General features: G+C 43.0%; 1 protein-coding gene across 1 annotated transcript; it reads right to left on the reverse strand.

Annotated features, from left to right (window-relative positions):
• Nucleotides 1–1,738: 1,738 nt before the first annotated feature.
• gpr3 (G protein-coupled receptor 3) lies at nucleotides 1,739–6,155 on the reverse strand. Its single transcript, XM_066716350.1, has 2 exons — nucleotides 6,016–6,155; nucleotides 1,739–4,493 (listed from the first exon to the last, which is right to left on the reverse strand). Exon 2 carries the CDS (start codon nucleotides 4,480–4,482, stop codon nucleotides 3,496–3,498), a length of 987 nt encoding a protein of 328 aa, XP_066572447.1. The 5' UTR covers nucleotides 4,483–4,493; nucleotides 6,016–6,155; the 3' UTR covers nucleotides 1,739–3,495.
• Between the last annotated feature and the right edge of the window lie 12,132 nt (nucleotides 6,156–18,287).

The raw sequence follows: 18,287 nt of genomic DNA on the forward strand, positions 1-18,287 counted from the left end.
CAAGGAAGAGTTGGAATTTTCCTGGCCTGTTGGATTCCTAAAAATACCCGAGGGATATTTGTAGGAATCAGTGAGGTGTGAGAGTGTGACGGATGCAACCTGTCTAATTATGTGGACCAATTCTGTGATGGTAAAGTCTGAACAGATTTGCCTCTGAGGTCACAATGCGGTAATGTCCTGTTTCGTGGAAGGATCAGTTTTCTGTGGCCTCTGAAGTGATGGGCACAAGTTTAAATGTAGAAATGGTTTAGAAACGCACTATAGATTCATTGTTTTGCTTCCTGTAGACCATCATTTAGAATACGGATTTATTTAACATATATACTTCCATATTAACCCTATAATGGGACTGGGCTCTGACTGAACATGGGACCTGCCTTCAGAGCAGAATCTGCTTTACTGGCGAGTTATTTTTATATCTGAAATTGTCCGGTAGAGGTGGGGGCGCATGTGCTGGTTCACAGGCAAAGCGTTATCTAACCAGAGATGACTGCTCGAGTGTGTGTAATTCTGAATTCTCAGTATTCACTTTGCCTCGCTTAAGTTGTGAAGGCACTGAGCAGGAGCAGCAATGTGTGCGGTTACTTCTCTGGTAATAAATAAATAAGACAACTCGGACAGGACTCTGCAAAAACCTGGCACTTCAACAGAGCAAAAATCAGTACCTATGTAAAGGTGGATCAGCTGAGTGATTGAGACACAGTGTCAGGTTTTAGTCCCCATCGCCGCAATACCAGTTTATGAAAGCGTTAATGACTAATATGTGAAAATCGGGAGTCCCTACACTTTTCTCTAGGCTTAATCAGTGCTCAACAAACTCAAAATATATCGTGCATAAATGTATCATTTCATTAATATTTATTCAACCAAATAATCAACACTGTTTCAAATTAATTGTGACTATTGCAGACTGGAACTTTATTTTCACAGGCCATTAATTTAAACTATTGTATTCAGTCAGTGCTGTGCAAAATCTATCATATATGTGAGGCCTTGATATGCAGTGTTTCATCTGAAAGTAGCAGATGTATTAAATGTATTTAAAGGAACTATTGAGGCTCAGGGCCTCAGTGTGCAGTGATTTCCTCCTGCTTTACAGTTTGAGAACTATAATACCTGTTTTAATTTTAATTGAAATTATCCCTTCAATTTTCACCATATCGACTTTTCTCATCTCCCATGACTCTGGTATCCTGTTGCATCTAAGAGTGTAAACTGCTTTAAGCTGCCTCACACAAACATGCAGAACTGGAGGCAACGTAGGCCATTTACATTTTTCTTGTGATGGTTTCTGAAAATGCAGCTACATCAAATGTCATATACATCACCACATATTGACTGAAATAAACATGCCCAAAATGTGACTCATGAATGATCTCTTCTGATGGTGGTTGACTATTTGAAGGGAGATTGACGCCACAGAAACTCAGAGTCCCTGAAACATGGCTTTGATTCTCATGTGAGGTAAGTAGGCTATGATACATTTACTGAAAATATATACATTTGCTGTCATAATAGCAGCAGTGCCTGAAATAACAGTAGTTGAGGTCTTCTGCCCTATAAATTCCTCTCTCACTTTGTTATTCTGTACATTTGCCGTGGATTACCTGATATTCAGGCATTTTTAATCTCTGAGATTTCGTTGTCCCTTCTGTGTGTAGTTGTAGTAGTTCAGAAGCTGACCGGAAACAATAGACAGAGGCATTTTTAAAATATAAAATTAGGATTTATTCTCGGCTGTAAACAAGAACATAATACATTCCCATTAAAACTAGTTTAATTTTTATACATTTTCTAACTTCATCGGATATATTTCGCATCTTGTGCAACATTTAATGTACCGATTTCAATTTCAAAGTGCCTTTAAGCATGAAAGCTTCAGTCTTTTTTTCTCACCCTTTAATACTTTTTGTGCAAATTTGAATACAGTACAGTTCGCTCAGATACATTTTCACCTTTGTTCCGTTTCTTTAGCTCTTTAGAATTTGGCCAACAATAGGAGATAATATATATAATTATATATATATAATGTACACAAATTATTCCCACAATAAATAATATGTTCATCTTAAAATATATTATAGTGCAAATGATTTATAAGGACCTCTGAATATCAGAGTGTTTGGCTTCAGGAATTAGGCACAAGTTAAAAGCCACAGTACCCCTTGTCCATGCGCTAATGCAGGCGAGATTGTCTCTGAGGTTTGAAGTTTACAGTTGATGCGTGGAGCTGCCCTGCTCTCTGGAGACGGGTAGGGGGCAGTAGAGAGCCGCACACAGAGAGTTGCTTTGCGCTCTCGGCTCGGCGCCAATGGCAGTAGAAGTGTTACACAACTGGATGGTATGCATGACTATCAATAAATAAAGATGTAATTTAGAAGGAAAATTAAAACCTTCAATAAATTAGCTCAGGGTCGATTCATTACCAGCGTTTTAAGACTCGACCCAGGGGAAACAAACGCTGGAATTGTATTGGTTTTGTGTTTCATCATTGAAAGTGTGCCTCTAGAAACAATGGCAGAGTTCAGCTTCACAACCTGCCAGCACGGCAACATGAGACACACAATAAGTCGTGTACAGAAAGCTTTGACATTCCAGTCCATAGACCGAACTGGCATCCATATGCTGGAATGTCAATATTTAATGTACAGGTTCTCCTTCAAATCATTCTCAGATAAGGACCCAGAAGAGCATTTCTTGAAGGGTCTCTTTCAAGTTTCATAGTTTTTGTACCTAATTTCCACCTACACGCCCCAGACCCGAAACAGCACTAGTCGTGGGCACGAGGTAGCCTAGCGTCAGTGCTGAATGTGGGTTTCTGAAACCGAACACACAAGTCTTAGAGGTGCAGTATTAGCAGCAACTCCAGTACCCCTCTCTTTCATTTTCTCAGATCTCAGAAGTCCTGCAGTGCAGTCATGAAGTCAGTTACAGTATGGGCACATTTCTGTATCTATAAAACAATACACAGAGCAATTTCAATTGGCACACAGTGAGTTTATAATAATCCCCTCCGATTACTATGCAGAGTCGTTTCCCTACCAACCAGGTACTGGTCTGCATGCTATTTAAAGTGACTTTAGAAAAACAAAAACAAAAACCCAACCCTCTCCAGATGTATGGAGACATGAACATTAGCAATCAGAGTCTTCCCAGGCAAAACGTTCTTGAGCGCCTTCCTAGTAATGTTCCCCTTTGTCAGCCGTGGTGCAGCCCGTCATGCACCTAATCTGAATGCTAGTTTCTTCATCCATGCAAGACAGTCACTCCCCCATCTCAAAGCCTCAGCCTTTTCCAGGAGACTCGTCGCAGTATTAGTCAAGCAAACTGAGATGCTCATGTTCCCGGGGATTGTCTTTGTAGACTTTTTCATTATTTTTTTAAGCACCTCTTTCTTTTGGATCAATTGCACTTGATGCAACAGGGCAGGGCAGCGGGCCTGACGGTGCGAGTCCACAGGGGAGACGGAACCTCTCCAGGCCTGCTCTCTGGCTGCTACACATCGCTGGGCGACCGGGATCGACAGGACATTTTGGAGGACATGCAGCCGCAGCAAGCCGCCCACAGAACCTTCTGGATCTCCTGGTTTCGGAAGGCGTAGATGATGGGGTTGATCATGGAGTTGTAGGTGGCGGGTAGTAGGGTGATGTAGGTGTAGAGGGGTGGGTAGGTGTAGTCCCCCAACAGGCAGTAGATGGTGAAGGGCAACCAGCAGCTGGCAAATGTGCCCAGGATGACAGCCAGGGTGGAGATGCCCTTTCGGGTGGTGACGTAGTGGGAGGTGGACAGGAAGTGGCGCTGCAGGGCTATCTGGTGGGCGTGGCGGCACACGATCTTGCAAATCTGGGTGTAGAGCTGCAGCATGAGGGCAAACACCATGAAGAAGGACACGGACAGGATGACCAGGTTGTTCTTGGTCAGCGGCCGGACAATGCTGCAGGAGGCCGTGTCCTTCAGGCAGTTCCAGCCCATAATGGGAAGCATCCCCAGGCAGATGGACACTCCCCAGGTGAGGATGAGCATGATGTAAGTCCGTGTCACAGTGCGGTCTGAGTAGTAGGTCAGTGCGTTGTAGAGCGAGAGGTACCGGTCAATGGTGATGGCCAGGAGGCTGCTGACGCTGGCCGTGAAGGAGGCCACCAGCAGTCCTACGGTGATGAGGTTCACAACCTCCGACTGGACACAGTACAGGAACACAAAATGCAGGATGAGCCCCAGTCCAGCCAACAGGTCAGCCGTGGCCAGACTCCCGATCAGCAGGAACATGGGTGTGCGAAGAGAGGGTGTGTAGAAGATCACAGCCACTACGATGGCATTCTCACAGGAGATGATGGTGCCGGAGATGCACAGCACTACATCCCAGGGGTTGAGCACAGGTTCCTGAGGCACCGATGCCAGATCTAAGGAGCCTCGGTCCTCTCTGGGTTCCAGCCAGCTGCCCTGCTCACTCTCCCCAGAGCTCTTGGAGAAGTTTTCATTCATGGTCAACGCACCTGAGACAATAAACAAAACGCTCATCAATTCACTGGTTCAGCTGCAATGTGTCTCTATACCGAGCTTCTGCTATATCCCTCTACACTGTGGAAATGCTTCTCTTCCCCAGCTAACAAGACAGAGGCTTTGAGTTTAAATAGAGATGGTGCATCCAGACACAGCTCTTAGTGATGTGGCAGATATATATATATATATATATATATATATATATATATATATATATATAATACTTGTTTATGAGTTTTCAATTTCTGTTTTATGCAAAGGAGTTAATGTAGGTATCCTATAATAGGATAAGGACCTACTCGACAGTGTTATGCTATGACGTCATTTGTCTGATATTCAATCATAGCCCAAGGACATTTATTGATTCAGAAGGCTACAGAATCGTGACAAAGATTATCATGAATGAAATAACGCAATTCACCTACGTTTATGTTTATTTTCTGAGGAAATCTTAACTATATATATATAGTTTAAATATATCCAAACCTGGTTCACATTAAGACACGAATATATTAATCAACATAACAAAATGTAAGATACATTTATGATCCCGTTGGGAGAAAAAAATATCAATGATCAAGGCAGGGAAACTGTTACCTTCGTCACACGTTTACGGCGACGGACAAAAAACCAAAACTACCACTTTAGAGTAAAACACACCTTTGGAAAGAACAGGCTTTCGCGCCGTTTATTTATAAAGTGCCATTCTTAAATAGCAAACGATTTCATATCCACAATCAACATTTAAATGAATGCATATGTTTAAATCAGACATTCTTCCTTCATATATTTTCACAATCACCAAAAGGATGACTGTTTTCCTTATTGCGAAATTGGTAATTCCCAAATTGGATACGCGTTGGAAATACAAAGTAGACATTCCTCGGGGTGATGCTAATTATAGCGAATTATAGTCTATGCTTATAGCCAACAATGAGCTAATAATTTTGCAACACTGGTCAATGTAATTCACAATCAACATCACATAAGCTCGATGTAACGGATTGTCCATTTCGTTTCATTCGCGCATCTCTTATTGAAACGGCTCGGTTGCAAAGTCCTGCGAAGCCGGTGCAAATCAACTCGACGGATCCACGACAAGTAAAATACCATTGCAAGCTCTTCGATAAGAAACTGGACACATCTAGCATAAGCGTTGAGCATGGCTTGATTTTACTAATCGTACAATGTCATACGCATATATAGCTTTGCTTTCTTTCAGCACTTAACGTACGTTTTCTGATTTACACACACACACACATATATAACTTTTACTCAGTTAATTATAATATTTAATTTTAATATTTAATTTTAAATCCTGAGTCTTATTTACCGATCAACGGTTCCTTCTGGGTTGCAATGCACTCCCCTATTACCAATCTTCCTTGTTTGGTATGTATATGCAAGATAGAAAACAATGGTCTCTGCAAATTAAGTATTTGTTACATCTGACAACTAATATTGCGCGCTGAAATGACATGTATATACATGCAAATAATCATGCTGCATACATACCTTGATATGGGAATAAGGAACACTAGCGTTGGTGTACCATTCAGTCTGCTTTCTTCCAGTATCGTCCGCTAAAAGGCGAGGTTTCCCGACGCGTCTCCTCGGTAGATGAGCAGAGTTGTGCAGTCCGCCTCAGTCGTGGACGCAGGAGGCTGGATGTGAAGGAGATGCTCCTCGGTCTCTGCCCGTTACAGCTCCGGTGACGCAGCCTCCTCCTCGGACATGTGACAGCCGCTCGGGTACCAGCCCTGCCTCCCCGCACCTGCGTGACGTCAGTGGAGGGGCTTGACGAGTTTAAGCAGCCAGTCAGCCGCCGAGAGAGGGCGACGCGCGTCCCCCATGTCAATGAAGCTGCTGTAGTGGAAATTTCATTCATAAAAAGTACCGCAAAGCGCCGGGCCCCTCCCACTGCGGTTCCTCACCAAGATGCTTAATTTATACAAAGGAGTGTAGTTTCCTCACACGCACACACACACACACACCTCACAATCTAGTGTAACCCAGCACCCCATGCCACCACATGGCAGTGACATCTCTAACACATACACATCGTAGCCGTTTAAACCTTGTTTCTGTAGGATGTTGAGATGTTTGTATTGCTTTGTTTTGCCCACAGAAGAATGGAGAATCATCCCACACGCCTGCACGGCTGGTATGTGTCACACTGACAGTATTGTCTGTGGGTTTCTGCACAGAGTACAATAAAAGACCAACTGAGATGCATAGGAATGCATATGGATGCTCTTTTGCGGGATACTCTGTATTTTGGCTCGCTATTCGTGTATTAATGCACTTAACACGAAAGGTCCAACAACCCCCTTGAACATCCTCATACCGAGATGATTTGGGTACATTGTACAAGCCGTCCTGTACTTCGATAAAGCGTTGAAGTGCAAGAGAATAGCAATAGTGAAACATCGTTTATTTCACGGGTGAACAAAACATTTGACAATTAAAAACTAAGTTATGCTATTCATTTGATTGTTTTAAATGCAATTAATGCAATTCCGTTACTCCCGTGGATGGCTAGATAGATGCTTGCAATAACATAGAAAAACAAATAAATACAGTGAATATGTTAAAATGGACACATTGAAAGAAGAACATGTCACAGAAAGAATGAAGACGACACATATGTTTGCTATAGCTATGAGATCTATTTTGCAGTGCAATTAGTGGAGATACAATAAAAACGTCAGAATTGAGTCTATTAAACCCCGGCCATCGAAGGCCGCACTACAGTCGTTAAGCTTCGTCTACAATGGAAGAAAAGCACGATTAATTAATGTGTCCCTCTAAATGTTACTCAAATCATTACTTCAATTTGACAATTACCATAGCAGGGAAAGGAAGGAAAACCCCAGAGCTACCAACCGTCCCTATGTGAGAGGCAGATGCGGGACAAGGTTTGTGCCTATTAATCCCCCCACCTATTGGTACATGCCCAGTGGTCATTAGTAAGCCTATTGGTGCCATTATGAGAACACCGATCACCTTATATTCTGTACAGTATGACAATGCTTTACAATAAATTGCCAATCTTTATATGTTCAGTGGCACGAATCTGGTGCTATTTAATTGGTATTTTTAATTGGTGCGCATGCCCAGTCCGCTGCTCCCTGGCCGGGAGCTGTCCGCGGTGCTGAATCCCCGGGCCGGCTTTGATCAGGAACCGATTCGGCGTCTTTACCCCGTTTTGAGACACAAGCTTAACTGAAAGCTCCTTCTGACGTCCTTGAAATGCACCATATTGTTCTTTTGCTAATGATATCTAGGGGCATGCAGCGGTATTAGCGGCTGACGCTGATGTCTGCGAGGCGGGGGTGGTGTGGGGGTGGTGTGCGGGGTGGGGGGTGCAGGGTGGGGGTGGTGTGGGGGTGGTGTGGGGGTGGTGTGCGGGGTGGGGGTGGGGGGCACCGGCTGGCTTCCCCGCGGTGTGGGAGGAGCGCGTGGGGACGAATACCAATGGGGGGGGGCGCTGGACGTCGGGAGGATCTGCGCCATTTAAGGAATTGGTTTCCGGCTCCAACCAAGACGTGTGACTGCCTCTCTGCGGCACCGGGGGCCCGTAATTATGAACCCTTTCACAGCCGGATCTTCATTAGAGACAACAGTTGCGAGAGTGTCTCGACTTCATTTGCTCTGCAGGAAGGATATCTATTTTAGACTGTTTGAGACGCGCCAAGCAATATTACAGTCACTGAATAACCTGAAGAGAATTGCTATAGGTCATGCTTACCGTTTAAAAACACAGTCTATACTTTTACTTTTGAGGATGTGGTTATTTCCCCCACAATTAAATCTGCTGCTCGGGGGCTCGTTAATGCTAATAAAAATGACGTCATGCTGGAATATGAAACGATACAGTCTTCTCTGTTGTTTAGTGGATGCTGCGGCTGAGAGGTGTTGGAAAACTCCTGCAACGTGAAAGCCGGCAGGTGTTACCTAACATCCCAGCAGCGCTGTCTGCTGCATACTAATACAACCTTATAACGAGCCGTATCGCTTTGAAGCAATGCTAGGCTTCCCCGGTCCCCTGTCTGTCTCCCAGCACACAATCTGCCTGACAAGATACAATTCACATCCACTCTCCCGCCTCCTCCATCCTACTGACTCGGGAACACATCCCTAATGAAGGTCTGAAGCGAAACAGGGAGAAGCCTGATCTGACTACTGGTTTGTTGCAGGATGTTTCTGGGGGGAGATCCTTGGATGTCTAGGAGCTCGGTCCCGTAATTAACAGAGGCCTGGACATGCAAATGCGTCCTCGCAAATGAATAATAATAATCGATCACAATCTAACTGAAATGCAAGAAAATTACGAGTTGGAATTAGCCTTGAATTGTGCAAATACTCACATTCCCATTACACAATGCAGCACTTTATATAGTGTTAACTATCCCCCCCTGCACGTACACTTTTACATTTTATATAAACCGTGTGGATTTTGACATGTACACCCTCGCAGGAGTCTGTGTTTTTATTAATAGTTGTCGTTTTTCATTCTTCACTATTTAAGCATAGCTAGTTTAGATGACATTGCTCTCCTTTAAGACGCTGTAGCCTGCAGTCGTGCAGGTTGTGTGGGAGTCTTCTGGCGGATTCCCTGCACGGACTGGAGAAGTGCTGCCTCCGCACAGCATACAAAATGAAACGGCTCGGACACTGATGTCGGTGTCTGGCTTTTCTCTCTCCTGTCGCAGGAAACACTAAATCCCATTGAGTAGTGAGCACGTGTGCAATTAAACCATAAATTCAACGCCTTTAATGCCCTCCTCATTTGAATGCTTATCGCTCGGTGGGCAGCCGAGATTTCCCCTTATCTCCCCAATTTAAAGCCACCTCCGCCCACCGCAGGTATTACTATCAATTTCTATTGATTCTGCAGCCAAGCATCCTAAATATAATAGGGCTCTTATTTCAAGTCCTCCCAGGAGGCCAAGGCGAAATAAGAAATAGGTTAATATTCTTTGTATGTATGTATAAAAGCCTATTCATCAACATGTTTATGTTTAAATACATCATATGTTACATCCCCATAGTATAGGGTATACAGTAACACTTCTAGCGGATAATATTAGCCATATGCCTATAATATGGAGAAGCAGCAATCCGTGTTTAATTATTTCAGTGCGTGGTGTGGGTAGCGCCGCTGAATTCTTTCGGGAACAACAGACTGGCTGCTATCTGTTTCATGACGTCATAGCTGTAGATGTATTTGATGTTGGTGTGAAAAACGGCTAGGGAAGCTAATCAATACAGTGTGGGGGCGGACACTGCACTGCAGAGAGGTATCTCCCGCTCAAAGGCTATTCCTTTGGATGGCCCACGGTTTTCTCACAAATGTTTAAAGGAGAAGGCCATCTTTGAATTTCACCTGTTAGGCTGTGTATGAATAATTGCATTTACAATCGCGTCCGCCGTGGCAAAATCGTGTTTCTTAAAATATAACGTTATGTGAAATCCATGGTTTGTTGAAGATACACACTTCAATACATACTGCTGGACTTACTTTATAAAATAATTCTGGGGTCTCCTATGCAGTGCTCTGCAGTACAGGTTTATAGTGTTTCATATAGATTTCATGTCACATTTCTGATACTAATCCTTTCTTTAACCAGGAAGTCTGTTAAGATAAAAATGAAACCTGTCCAAGAAGGTAATAATACAAAGATACACCCCACATACAACAATCCTGACTTTCAGAGCAAAGGTATGCAATTGCTTTTCACCATTACATGAGACTATGAGCAGAACCTAATTGCTCTGATGTTTTGGGCTCCCTCGTTATGCTATGGCTCCAGGACATTATTTTATATGCTTATGTGACATTTGTAAGCAGCTATAATTAAGATCTGTATATTAATGTGCAGTAGTGTTCAACACTGTGGTGCAGAAATTAAAACCAAAAGTTAATATTGATAACCACATGTCCCATACCATCCCTAGTTGTGAGAGGGGTGAACTTAAAATGCCTAGTGTCTGTTTGCTCCAGTCAAGTGTAAGGTCTCATCACACAGTGGCTTCATAACAGGCACCATGGCTGACTGAACACACGAGGGGACACACGGGGTGGATTGAACATGTCGTGTGTCCGGTTACCTGGAGCACCATGACCCTTTCTCTCCGAGGCACGCAGTGATACGTGTGCGCTGACATGAGACCAGGGAAGCATCTCTGCCACTTCAACATCACATACACACGACTGTGGACAAACTGGGAGAAGTCCTTACAAGTCAATCAGGCATTTACCTGTGGGCCGAGGGGAATTGTGAATGTCATGTTTTGGTCAATTTATCACAATTCATCAAGTTGAAAAATGGATTTGACCCCCTGCTCCTCTTTATTTCAGTGTTTGTGATCCAAGCACACTGTTCAGTTTCTCTGGGTTCTCCTGAGCTTAACTAATCCTCTTCGTTGTGTTGCAGGGTAAAGATAAGGGACCCTGCCACATTACTTCAGCACATCTCTGAGCAGAAACACTGACAGAAAACCTCCTGGGATTGTAATCTGAAATATGCTACATGCCTCTTAGCCTAGTAAGGAATATTTCTAAATTCGCCTCTATAAATCTCTGTGTTGACAGACCAGTGGCTAAATGTGTTCTATATTAGCATGATTGTTGTAAAGCTTCTGGGCATATGGAGTGAGGCTACTCTGCAGCTGCCAATTTACTGTGATTTTACAATGCAGTGCAGTGCAGTTGCAGGCATTGTCTGTTGTGGTGCCCCTCATGCAAAACATCCTGTGTGATCAAACAAACAACTGCTCGTATTGTGCATCTGCCATTAGTCGTACATTTCTCTACAAATCAACAATCATCGACTCATCTGCTCAAATCACACTAAAGAAAGCCTCCCCTCCCTACTGCTGCCTTCTTGTGGATTTTTATGGTGTTTGTGTTTGGTTTCATATAAAAGTATTTAGCATCTCCTATCTCCTGCTTTTCCGATTTTTAACTGCCACCCCAGCAGTACATGTATTTTATATGTGCATTAAATCTTTTGTTAGGTATTGTTATACCCCTGCTCTGGTGTTCAGTTTTTAATAGACATATATATATATATATATATATATATATATATATATATATATATATATATATATAAATAGTTGTTTTACATGAACAGGCAAATGTGTGCCTCGCCGCATTTTAAAACAACCCATCTGCTCTCACACTGGTCTCACTGGTTTCTGTTCCACTGATTCCACACTTCATTTGAAGTTAGCGTTGTATGTGAATTGCACGTGTAATTGGTTACGTGACTCCCTTTTTGCGTCAAATGATATGTTCAAGCAACTGACTGCTGGGTTTGACTTCATTGAGCATAATGATGCTGAATGATTTAATTGCTCAGGACAAAGCATGCATTTGTGTTCGGACCCCTTCAGCTCCAATGGCTTTACATGTGATGTAAGAGCTGATGCCGTGACAGTTGCTTTTGGAGAAGCTCAAGACAGAACAAATAGATTAATCTCTCCTCTTTTTCATATATAGACTGGTATTGAGTGTTGAATTTTGTTTGGACTTTTATTTATTTACTTATGTTGAACGTAGATGTAAGGAGGCCATCCTTCATTGGGTATCAGTTTTGGAGTCCCAAAATAATGTGTTGAAGAACGTTCAGCACAGATTTAAGCAGTCATTTTTAATTAATTAATTAAACCACCATGTTTTGGTTATGATCTTAGATTAGTGCTTCTGAAGGTGAGAGAAATACTGGATGAGAGCAGCAATAGTGTGTATTGATGCTTTCTGAACCTGAAATGTAATACCTTTAAAAGCTCAAACCACAAAAGCAACAGATTCGGGTTCAAATGCATTTACAGTGGTGTTCAAGTCCTTTTAAAGTGAGACCTAATCAGAGTTTAAACAATTACCATCCCATCGATTTAATTCAGCTTGTTCACAATCCTTTCGACTGATGAAAGCTGTCACATTCAACAGTTGAGAATATCTTAAAAATGAAAGTGTGACTGAATTGACTGTGCAGAGATAATTACTCTTACCTTGATGAATAGGGTGAGTACCATTGAGTTTCAGAGGTACAGATTATATGTCTAAACTGAAAGAATCACTTTAGTGGAGAAATAAAAAATGTTTTTTTCAGTTAGACAGCGGTCTAAGACGTATTCTTCATCCGTGAATTTTAATGCCCTCGACCTCATTTTACTCCACAGTGTATCTGTTTAATAGGGTTCTCTAGGATTTCATCTTTTGTGTTTCACATTAACTGTGAACCCAAGCCATAGTGTAATTATAATGTTTAAGGTTTGTGCAAGATTTTACGATATAGTTGTGTTTAATTATCGATATATGTACATTGTTTTTTTAAAGTATGTATTTAATATAACTTTTTCACTGGGATTTATTTTTCACGAAGAACAGTTTAAGGTTTGGAGTTGGGTTTCACATTAGATTCCCCAGTGAACTTGATTTCCATCATGGTTAGGGTTCTGTAGAGTTGATTACTATGAGACAGGCATAGTTTGGACAGGGGGAGCTTCGACTGTTTGTTGTAGATGAGGTGTGGGGCTCTGGGTAAAAGAGTCAATCGAACAAACAAACAACAAACAAAATGAACGGCTTTTGGTGAGGTATAATCAAGATTGAGGAATGTGTGTAGAGTAACTGAGATGAAGCATGCAGTGTGCTCAGCATTCAGTGAGAGTATGTTTCTTTTCAGTACGTATGCATGTGTATGTATATCTCATGTGCCTGTCAGAGTGTGATTGACTATCGACAGCTATTTTGTCATGAGTGTCGGTGAGACTTCCTGTGAGGGCTGCCAGTGTGTCTAAATTGGGTGAAGATTCAATATAAATAGTGCCCACTACTCTAGGCCACAATCTGGCCCAGCCTCCCACATTCACTGTGGTTGGCATGTGCGTGTTGCGTGGGGATGGGCCGTGTGTGTAGACATGCGTGTCTGCGAAGCCAGTCTGTCTAGTTTGCTAGTTTGGCTAGTTTGAAAATGCCTGATGAGTAAATGTGTAATGAGTTTAAGATAGAGTAGGGAGGGATGGGGGAGGTGATGAGACAGGGGGTCAGATCCTAATATGACCATGGTTGAGACAGGCAGATGTCTTTGCATATGCGTGTATGTACATGTGTGTGTGCATGTGCATGTGTGTGGGTGTGTGTGTCTGTGTGAGTGTGTGTCCTGAGTTTCCTTGCTTTCAGGACTTTGATTATCTCCTTCAAATCTCTGCAGTGTCCCCTCAGCTGCAGGCTAAACTGATTGAGCCTATTTATCCTGGCCACAGATGACGCACATGTCAATCTGTGTGCTGCTCCTGTTCCAGACCCGTTCCAGGGCTGAACTGCACTAACCTAATCCTGTACGACTTCCAGCTCCGTGCTGACTCACTCTCAGCCCCTGAATACCAGGACATTAAGTGTGACAGACAATGACTGAGGTGCGGGGGCCGCAGTGGGAAATGCACACCACAGGATATGAGACAAATGGACCCAGATGAACCATTATGTTACCTACTGTTTTTCAAGGGCACTGAGGAACAAGCTAACTGACTTAACATTGACTACAATGCCAGGCAGGGACTGAGTGTTTTCAGAGAAGGTGAGCGGACACAGGGAGCTGAGTCATGGTCCTGATGCTGGCTGCCTGTCACTTCAGAGAATAGGTCACACGCTGCTGTGGGAACACTGTCGCTTGCTCATAACTGGTTTAATGGTGCCACGTTTGAGCCTGTGATGCAGGGAAGTGAGGACGTGAATTGTATATTGATGTCATGTTTTCTGTGCTTGAGTCCTGAAGGCCTGCACTTCATGGATACATTCCCTGTAAACCTTTGCAAAGGTGTTGTATTAAATTAAGACAGACTGATTGATTGATTGATAACTGTCACCTCAATTGTTATATATATGCATGGCGTCATCATTTTCACGTAGTTATTGTATGCCACTTGAAAATGTCTGCCTAGAAACAACATTGACAACTGACTTAAAGTTAAGAAACTGAACTTTCTTTCTTTTCTTTTTCTTTTTTTTGGGGGGAAGCAATAAAGAAGTGAGTAGAAAAAAGACAGTCTAAATTACCCTTTTAAGCTCTCCTATGTGTCTCCTGCATTCATTATAAAGACATAATAACATTTCTCTTCATTGACATGCAGTACATTAACAGGCATTTATTTTAAAGCTAAGAAAAGGCATTTAACATTCTCTCATGTGATGATGAATGAATCCTCAATGTGATGTAAGCCTCATCTTTATAGATATATTAATAACCTTTAAAGCTGTTTGAAGCTGCACATTGTAATATTTATTTTGTCTTTTTCCACATGCTCTTGTTTTTAAGACAAGGTTTGCTCGATTTGGGCATAAAAACCATGAAGGTACTGGAGGATTTAAAAAACGAAAACGTTCAAGATGAATTTTGGAGGAACAGTGCAGTTCTTTGTCACATCATCTTCAGATTGGAAGTAACAGCAACACCTGGTGAAAGATATATCACGTGTCTGAAGGTTACATACTTTTTTCCCTTTTCTTTATTGTCTTGTAGAGACACCAGCCCCTCAAAGTCAAGGACAAGGAGGACCACTGAAGAAGGAGCAGCCAGCTGAAGGTTAGCAGAGTGTGAAGGGAGATCACAGCGGTGAGGTGGAAAGCTCATGCTTCACTCATGATCTGCTCAATGCAGACCCACGCTGCTCCAGACAGCTGCGCCGGCTCTCAGACACCTCACTGGGTCACGTGTGGCTCCACCGGGCCGGTGTGCTCCGCAGCAGGTGTGTGTGCGTGTGTGTGAGCAGGCTAGTGTACACGTGTCGCCCTCGACATCTCCGCAGGGCTCCACACACCCGGCTGAACCTCACCGCAAGCTCGCCGATCTGTAGGCCGGTGGGCCCACGTGCCAGCTCACCCAGTGTCAGGCCTCTCTGACCGCCTCAGACCTAGTACTCGTCGAGATGGATGGATTTCTCTGTGCGTCACCGCTTCTTTCTTCATGAAAGCAAATGTCACCTCTTCCAAACTTGACTGGAGCTCTAACACCCGCACAAATTTGACACCTCAATCAATCAATCAATCGGATTAGCCGATCACAGTGAGAACCTTCTCACTGCATTTTATCATGTCGTGCTCCTACAGGGCTGTGGGAAAGGTAGCTGTGAGCGATGTATTACTGAAAGGACAACTGGAAACCAATGAATCGGCGTAATTGTCATAATTTTCACATGTCTGGTTGTGTCTTTACGTCTGTGTCGGTGTTTCTGGGCTCATCCGCTTGGCTGCTTTTCTTTTGGTTCCGTCTCACGATAGCAGTTTCAATGCTGTCTGTGAAGTGGCTCCACAGCAGGGCGTCTCCCATCACTCCCACAGGAAACACGCCAATGCAAGTCGGTCAAGGAGACCCTGGGCTGTAGCTGAAGTGGTAGAAAGTGGTGGAAACATGACATCATAATAATAAGAGCCACAAGACAGGATGTTACACTGACAGTCACAGAAACAGGATCCATTTGATCTAAGATTTACATTGGCACTTGACCCAGATTGTCTCGCCTGATTTGGTGAGTGCTAGTTCAGCGTCGGTACTCAGGGCTATGCAGGCAAAAACAGAGACCAGGAAGCTCTTCGGGACACACTGGTGTGATTTCTGGGCTCCAACAAAAGAGCCAGTTCAGGCCCAGTCCAGGTCTGCTGTGTAGAAACATTGAGGGCTGCAGTGCCATTTTTCATATAAATGTATTCTTTGGGACTAATCTTGGGCTGTTATTTTGAATTCATTATAGAAAGGTAGCCCAAAAGAAGGCATTTATAACGAGGACTATATAGCCACCTTATCTGGCTTGATGTTTTCCTCGGCTGGTGCTTAAGCTGCACTGTTCAACTCTAACTCATCTCAAGTATTTCTGAAGCTGCAGAGGTGAAAGAGGGAACTGCTTCTCGAATTCCTTACAAACACAAAACACTTTGTTTTTTAAAGACATTTGCTTAAAAAGGCTTTGGCTTAAGATATAATGATTGTTTTTTGTAAGATTCGTAAAATAAATCATGCCGTGCTTGGAAGGAACTTCCCTGTAAAGCGCAGGAGAAAATCTACATTATCCTGTGCTATGCTTTATTTGTTCCCCTCTCCGTAATGTTTGAAGCTATTTCTCTCCATTGAATAATTCTCTCCGGATCAGAATATGAGGGAGCATGACTGAGGAACAGCAATGCCCCTTACATGCTGTATTATCGTAATGTAACTTATGAAATCATGTGCCCAACTGCTGTACCCGAATGGCCGTCACTGTAACTCTAGGCCTGTTTTCCAAAGCCTTGATAACAGATGTGTGTCAGTACTGTACTTGGTTCAGCGAAGTCCATAGACCCTGCAACCACGGACCAAGCAATGCGTTCCTTCAAAAACAACAACAAAAGAGACGACAATATAGAAATACGAGACTTGAATAACCCCGGTAGCAGCAGCCAGGAAGTCATATTGAATTGCCTGGCCCTGCAGAGTGATTTTATTCTCCTCCAGCCCTATCTGGAAGTAACAGGGACAAACCAATGGATAAACAAAGTTTATCAAAAAAGTTTAACAAATGCATCTTTCTTACCAGTACAAAATGAGAAATTAATAAACAGATATTCTGGAATAGTGAATTAGGGGAACAGTTATTAGCCATGATGTTTGCATTCATATAGACTTGGAGAGTTGGATAATTTAAAGGCCCCGAAGCCACAGATCCCTGGCCCAGAAATCAGCCGGGGATCAGATCTGTAATTCAACTGTAAATCATTTCCGCTATCACACAAGAAAGCCTGAAGATGATGCTGCAGTTAGTGGTGGTGACATATGTACAGTGACTTGCAAAAGTATTCAGCCCTTCCTATGGTGTCCCATTTTGTGACATTACAAAATTATACATATATATTTTTATTTTACTTTTAAAACTTGACTGCTCAAACTGAAGATTAAGAAAAGTTACAGTAAACATCAGCAAAAATCTGAAATATGATGATTGCCTAAGCAGTCAGACCCCTCAACTCTACTTGGCAGAAGAAAACAAACAAACAAACCCCAGCTTAAGCAAGGTGCTTCTAAAAGTTCCTGATTTATTTATTTTTTATTGTAGAAATCAGTCAGATGCCACAGAGTGCCTGTTTCCTGGCACGGCAGTTTGAGGCTTCCTCTCTGGGGAGCTGTGGACTGGCTCAGCTGCCTTCATTGATAACTTATATTACAATCTCTTTACTGCCCTGCAGAAATCGGTAAAGGTGCTGGGCCCATAGCCTTGTCCTTTGGTGACCCAGATCAATCCCTCGATCACAGTGTGGACGTTACAAAGAAATGGACATTCTGTCTATCCAACTGTGCTAGGAGCCTGGAAACATGTAACTGAAGACTACTGTCTGGTATGCGCTGAGCCATATTACATAAGGAGAAGAAGAAGAATTTGTGTCATTCCCGTCAGGAGTGAAATTGCTTTTGTTTGAGGCGGCTGTTGGTTGTTGGCGTTATGTCACCATGTCCCAGTGTCTTGCTGTTCCACAGGCTGGTGTCGGTACAAGATGTGCCCATACAATTATACCGAAACAACAAATACACTGTGCATACCGCTGCAAAGTTAGTTTATTTAATCTCAAGGCAACACAGCCAGTGCTTTATGGGAGTAAAGGTCTTGGCTTGCTATAACATTCTTGGCAAGGTTTCTCTGTTGTGTTTTGAGTTCTGGTTTGTGTTTGTTTTTGTGAAGGGGGGATTATGTGCGGCTCGTTTTGCCTGGAGGCCGAACACTGTGCCCTCTAGACCAGAAACTCTAGA

Source organism: Amia ocellicauda, chromosome 11 (assembly GCF_036373705.1).
Source record: "Amia ocellicauda isolate fAmiCal2 chromosome 11, fAmiCal2.hap1, whole genome shotgun sequence".
Taxonomy (NCBI): domain Eukaryota; kingdom Metazoa; phylum Chordata; class Actinopteri; order Amiiformes; family Amiidae; genus Amia; species Amia ocellicauda.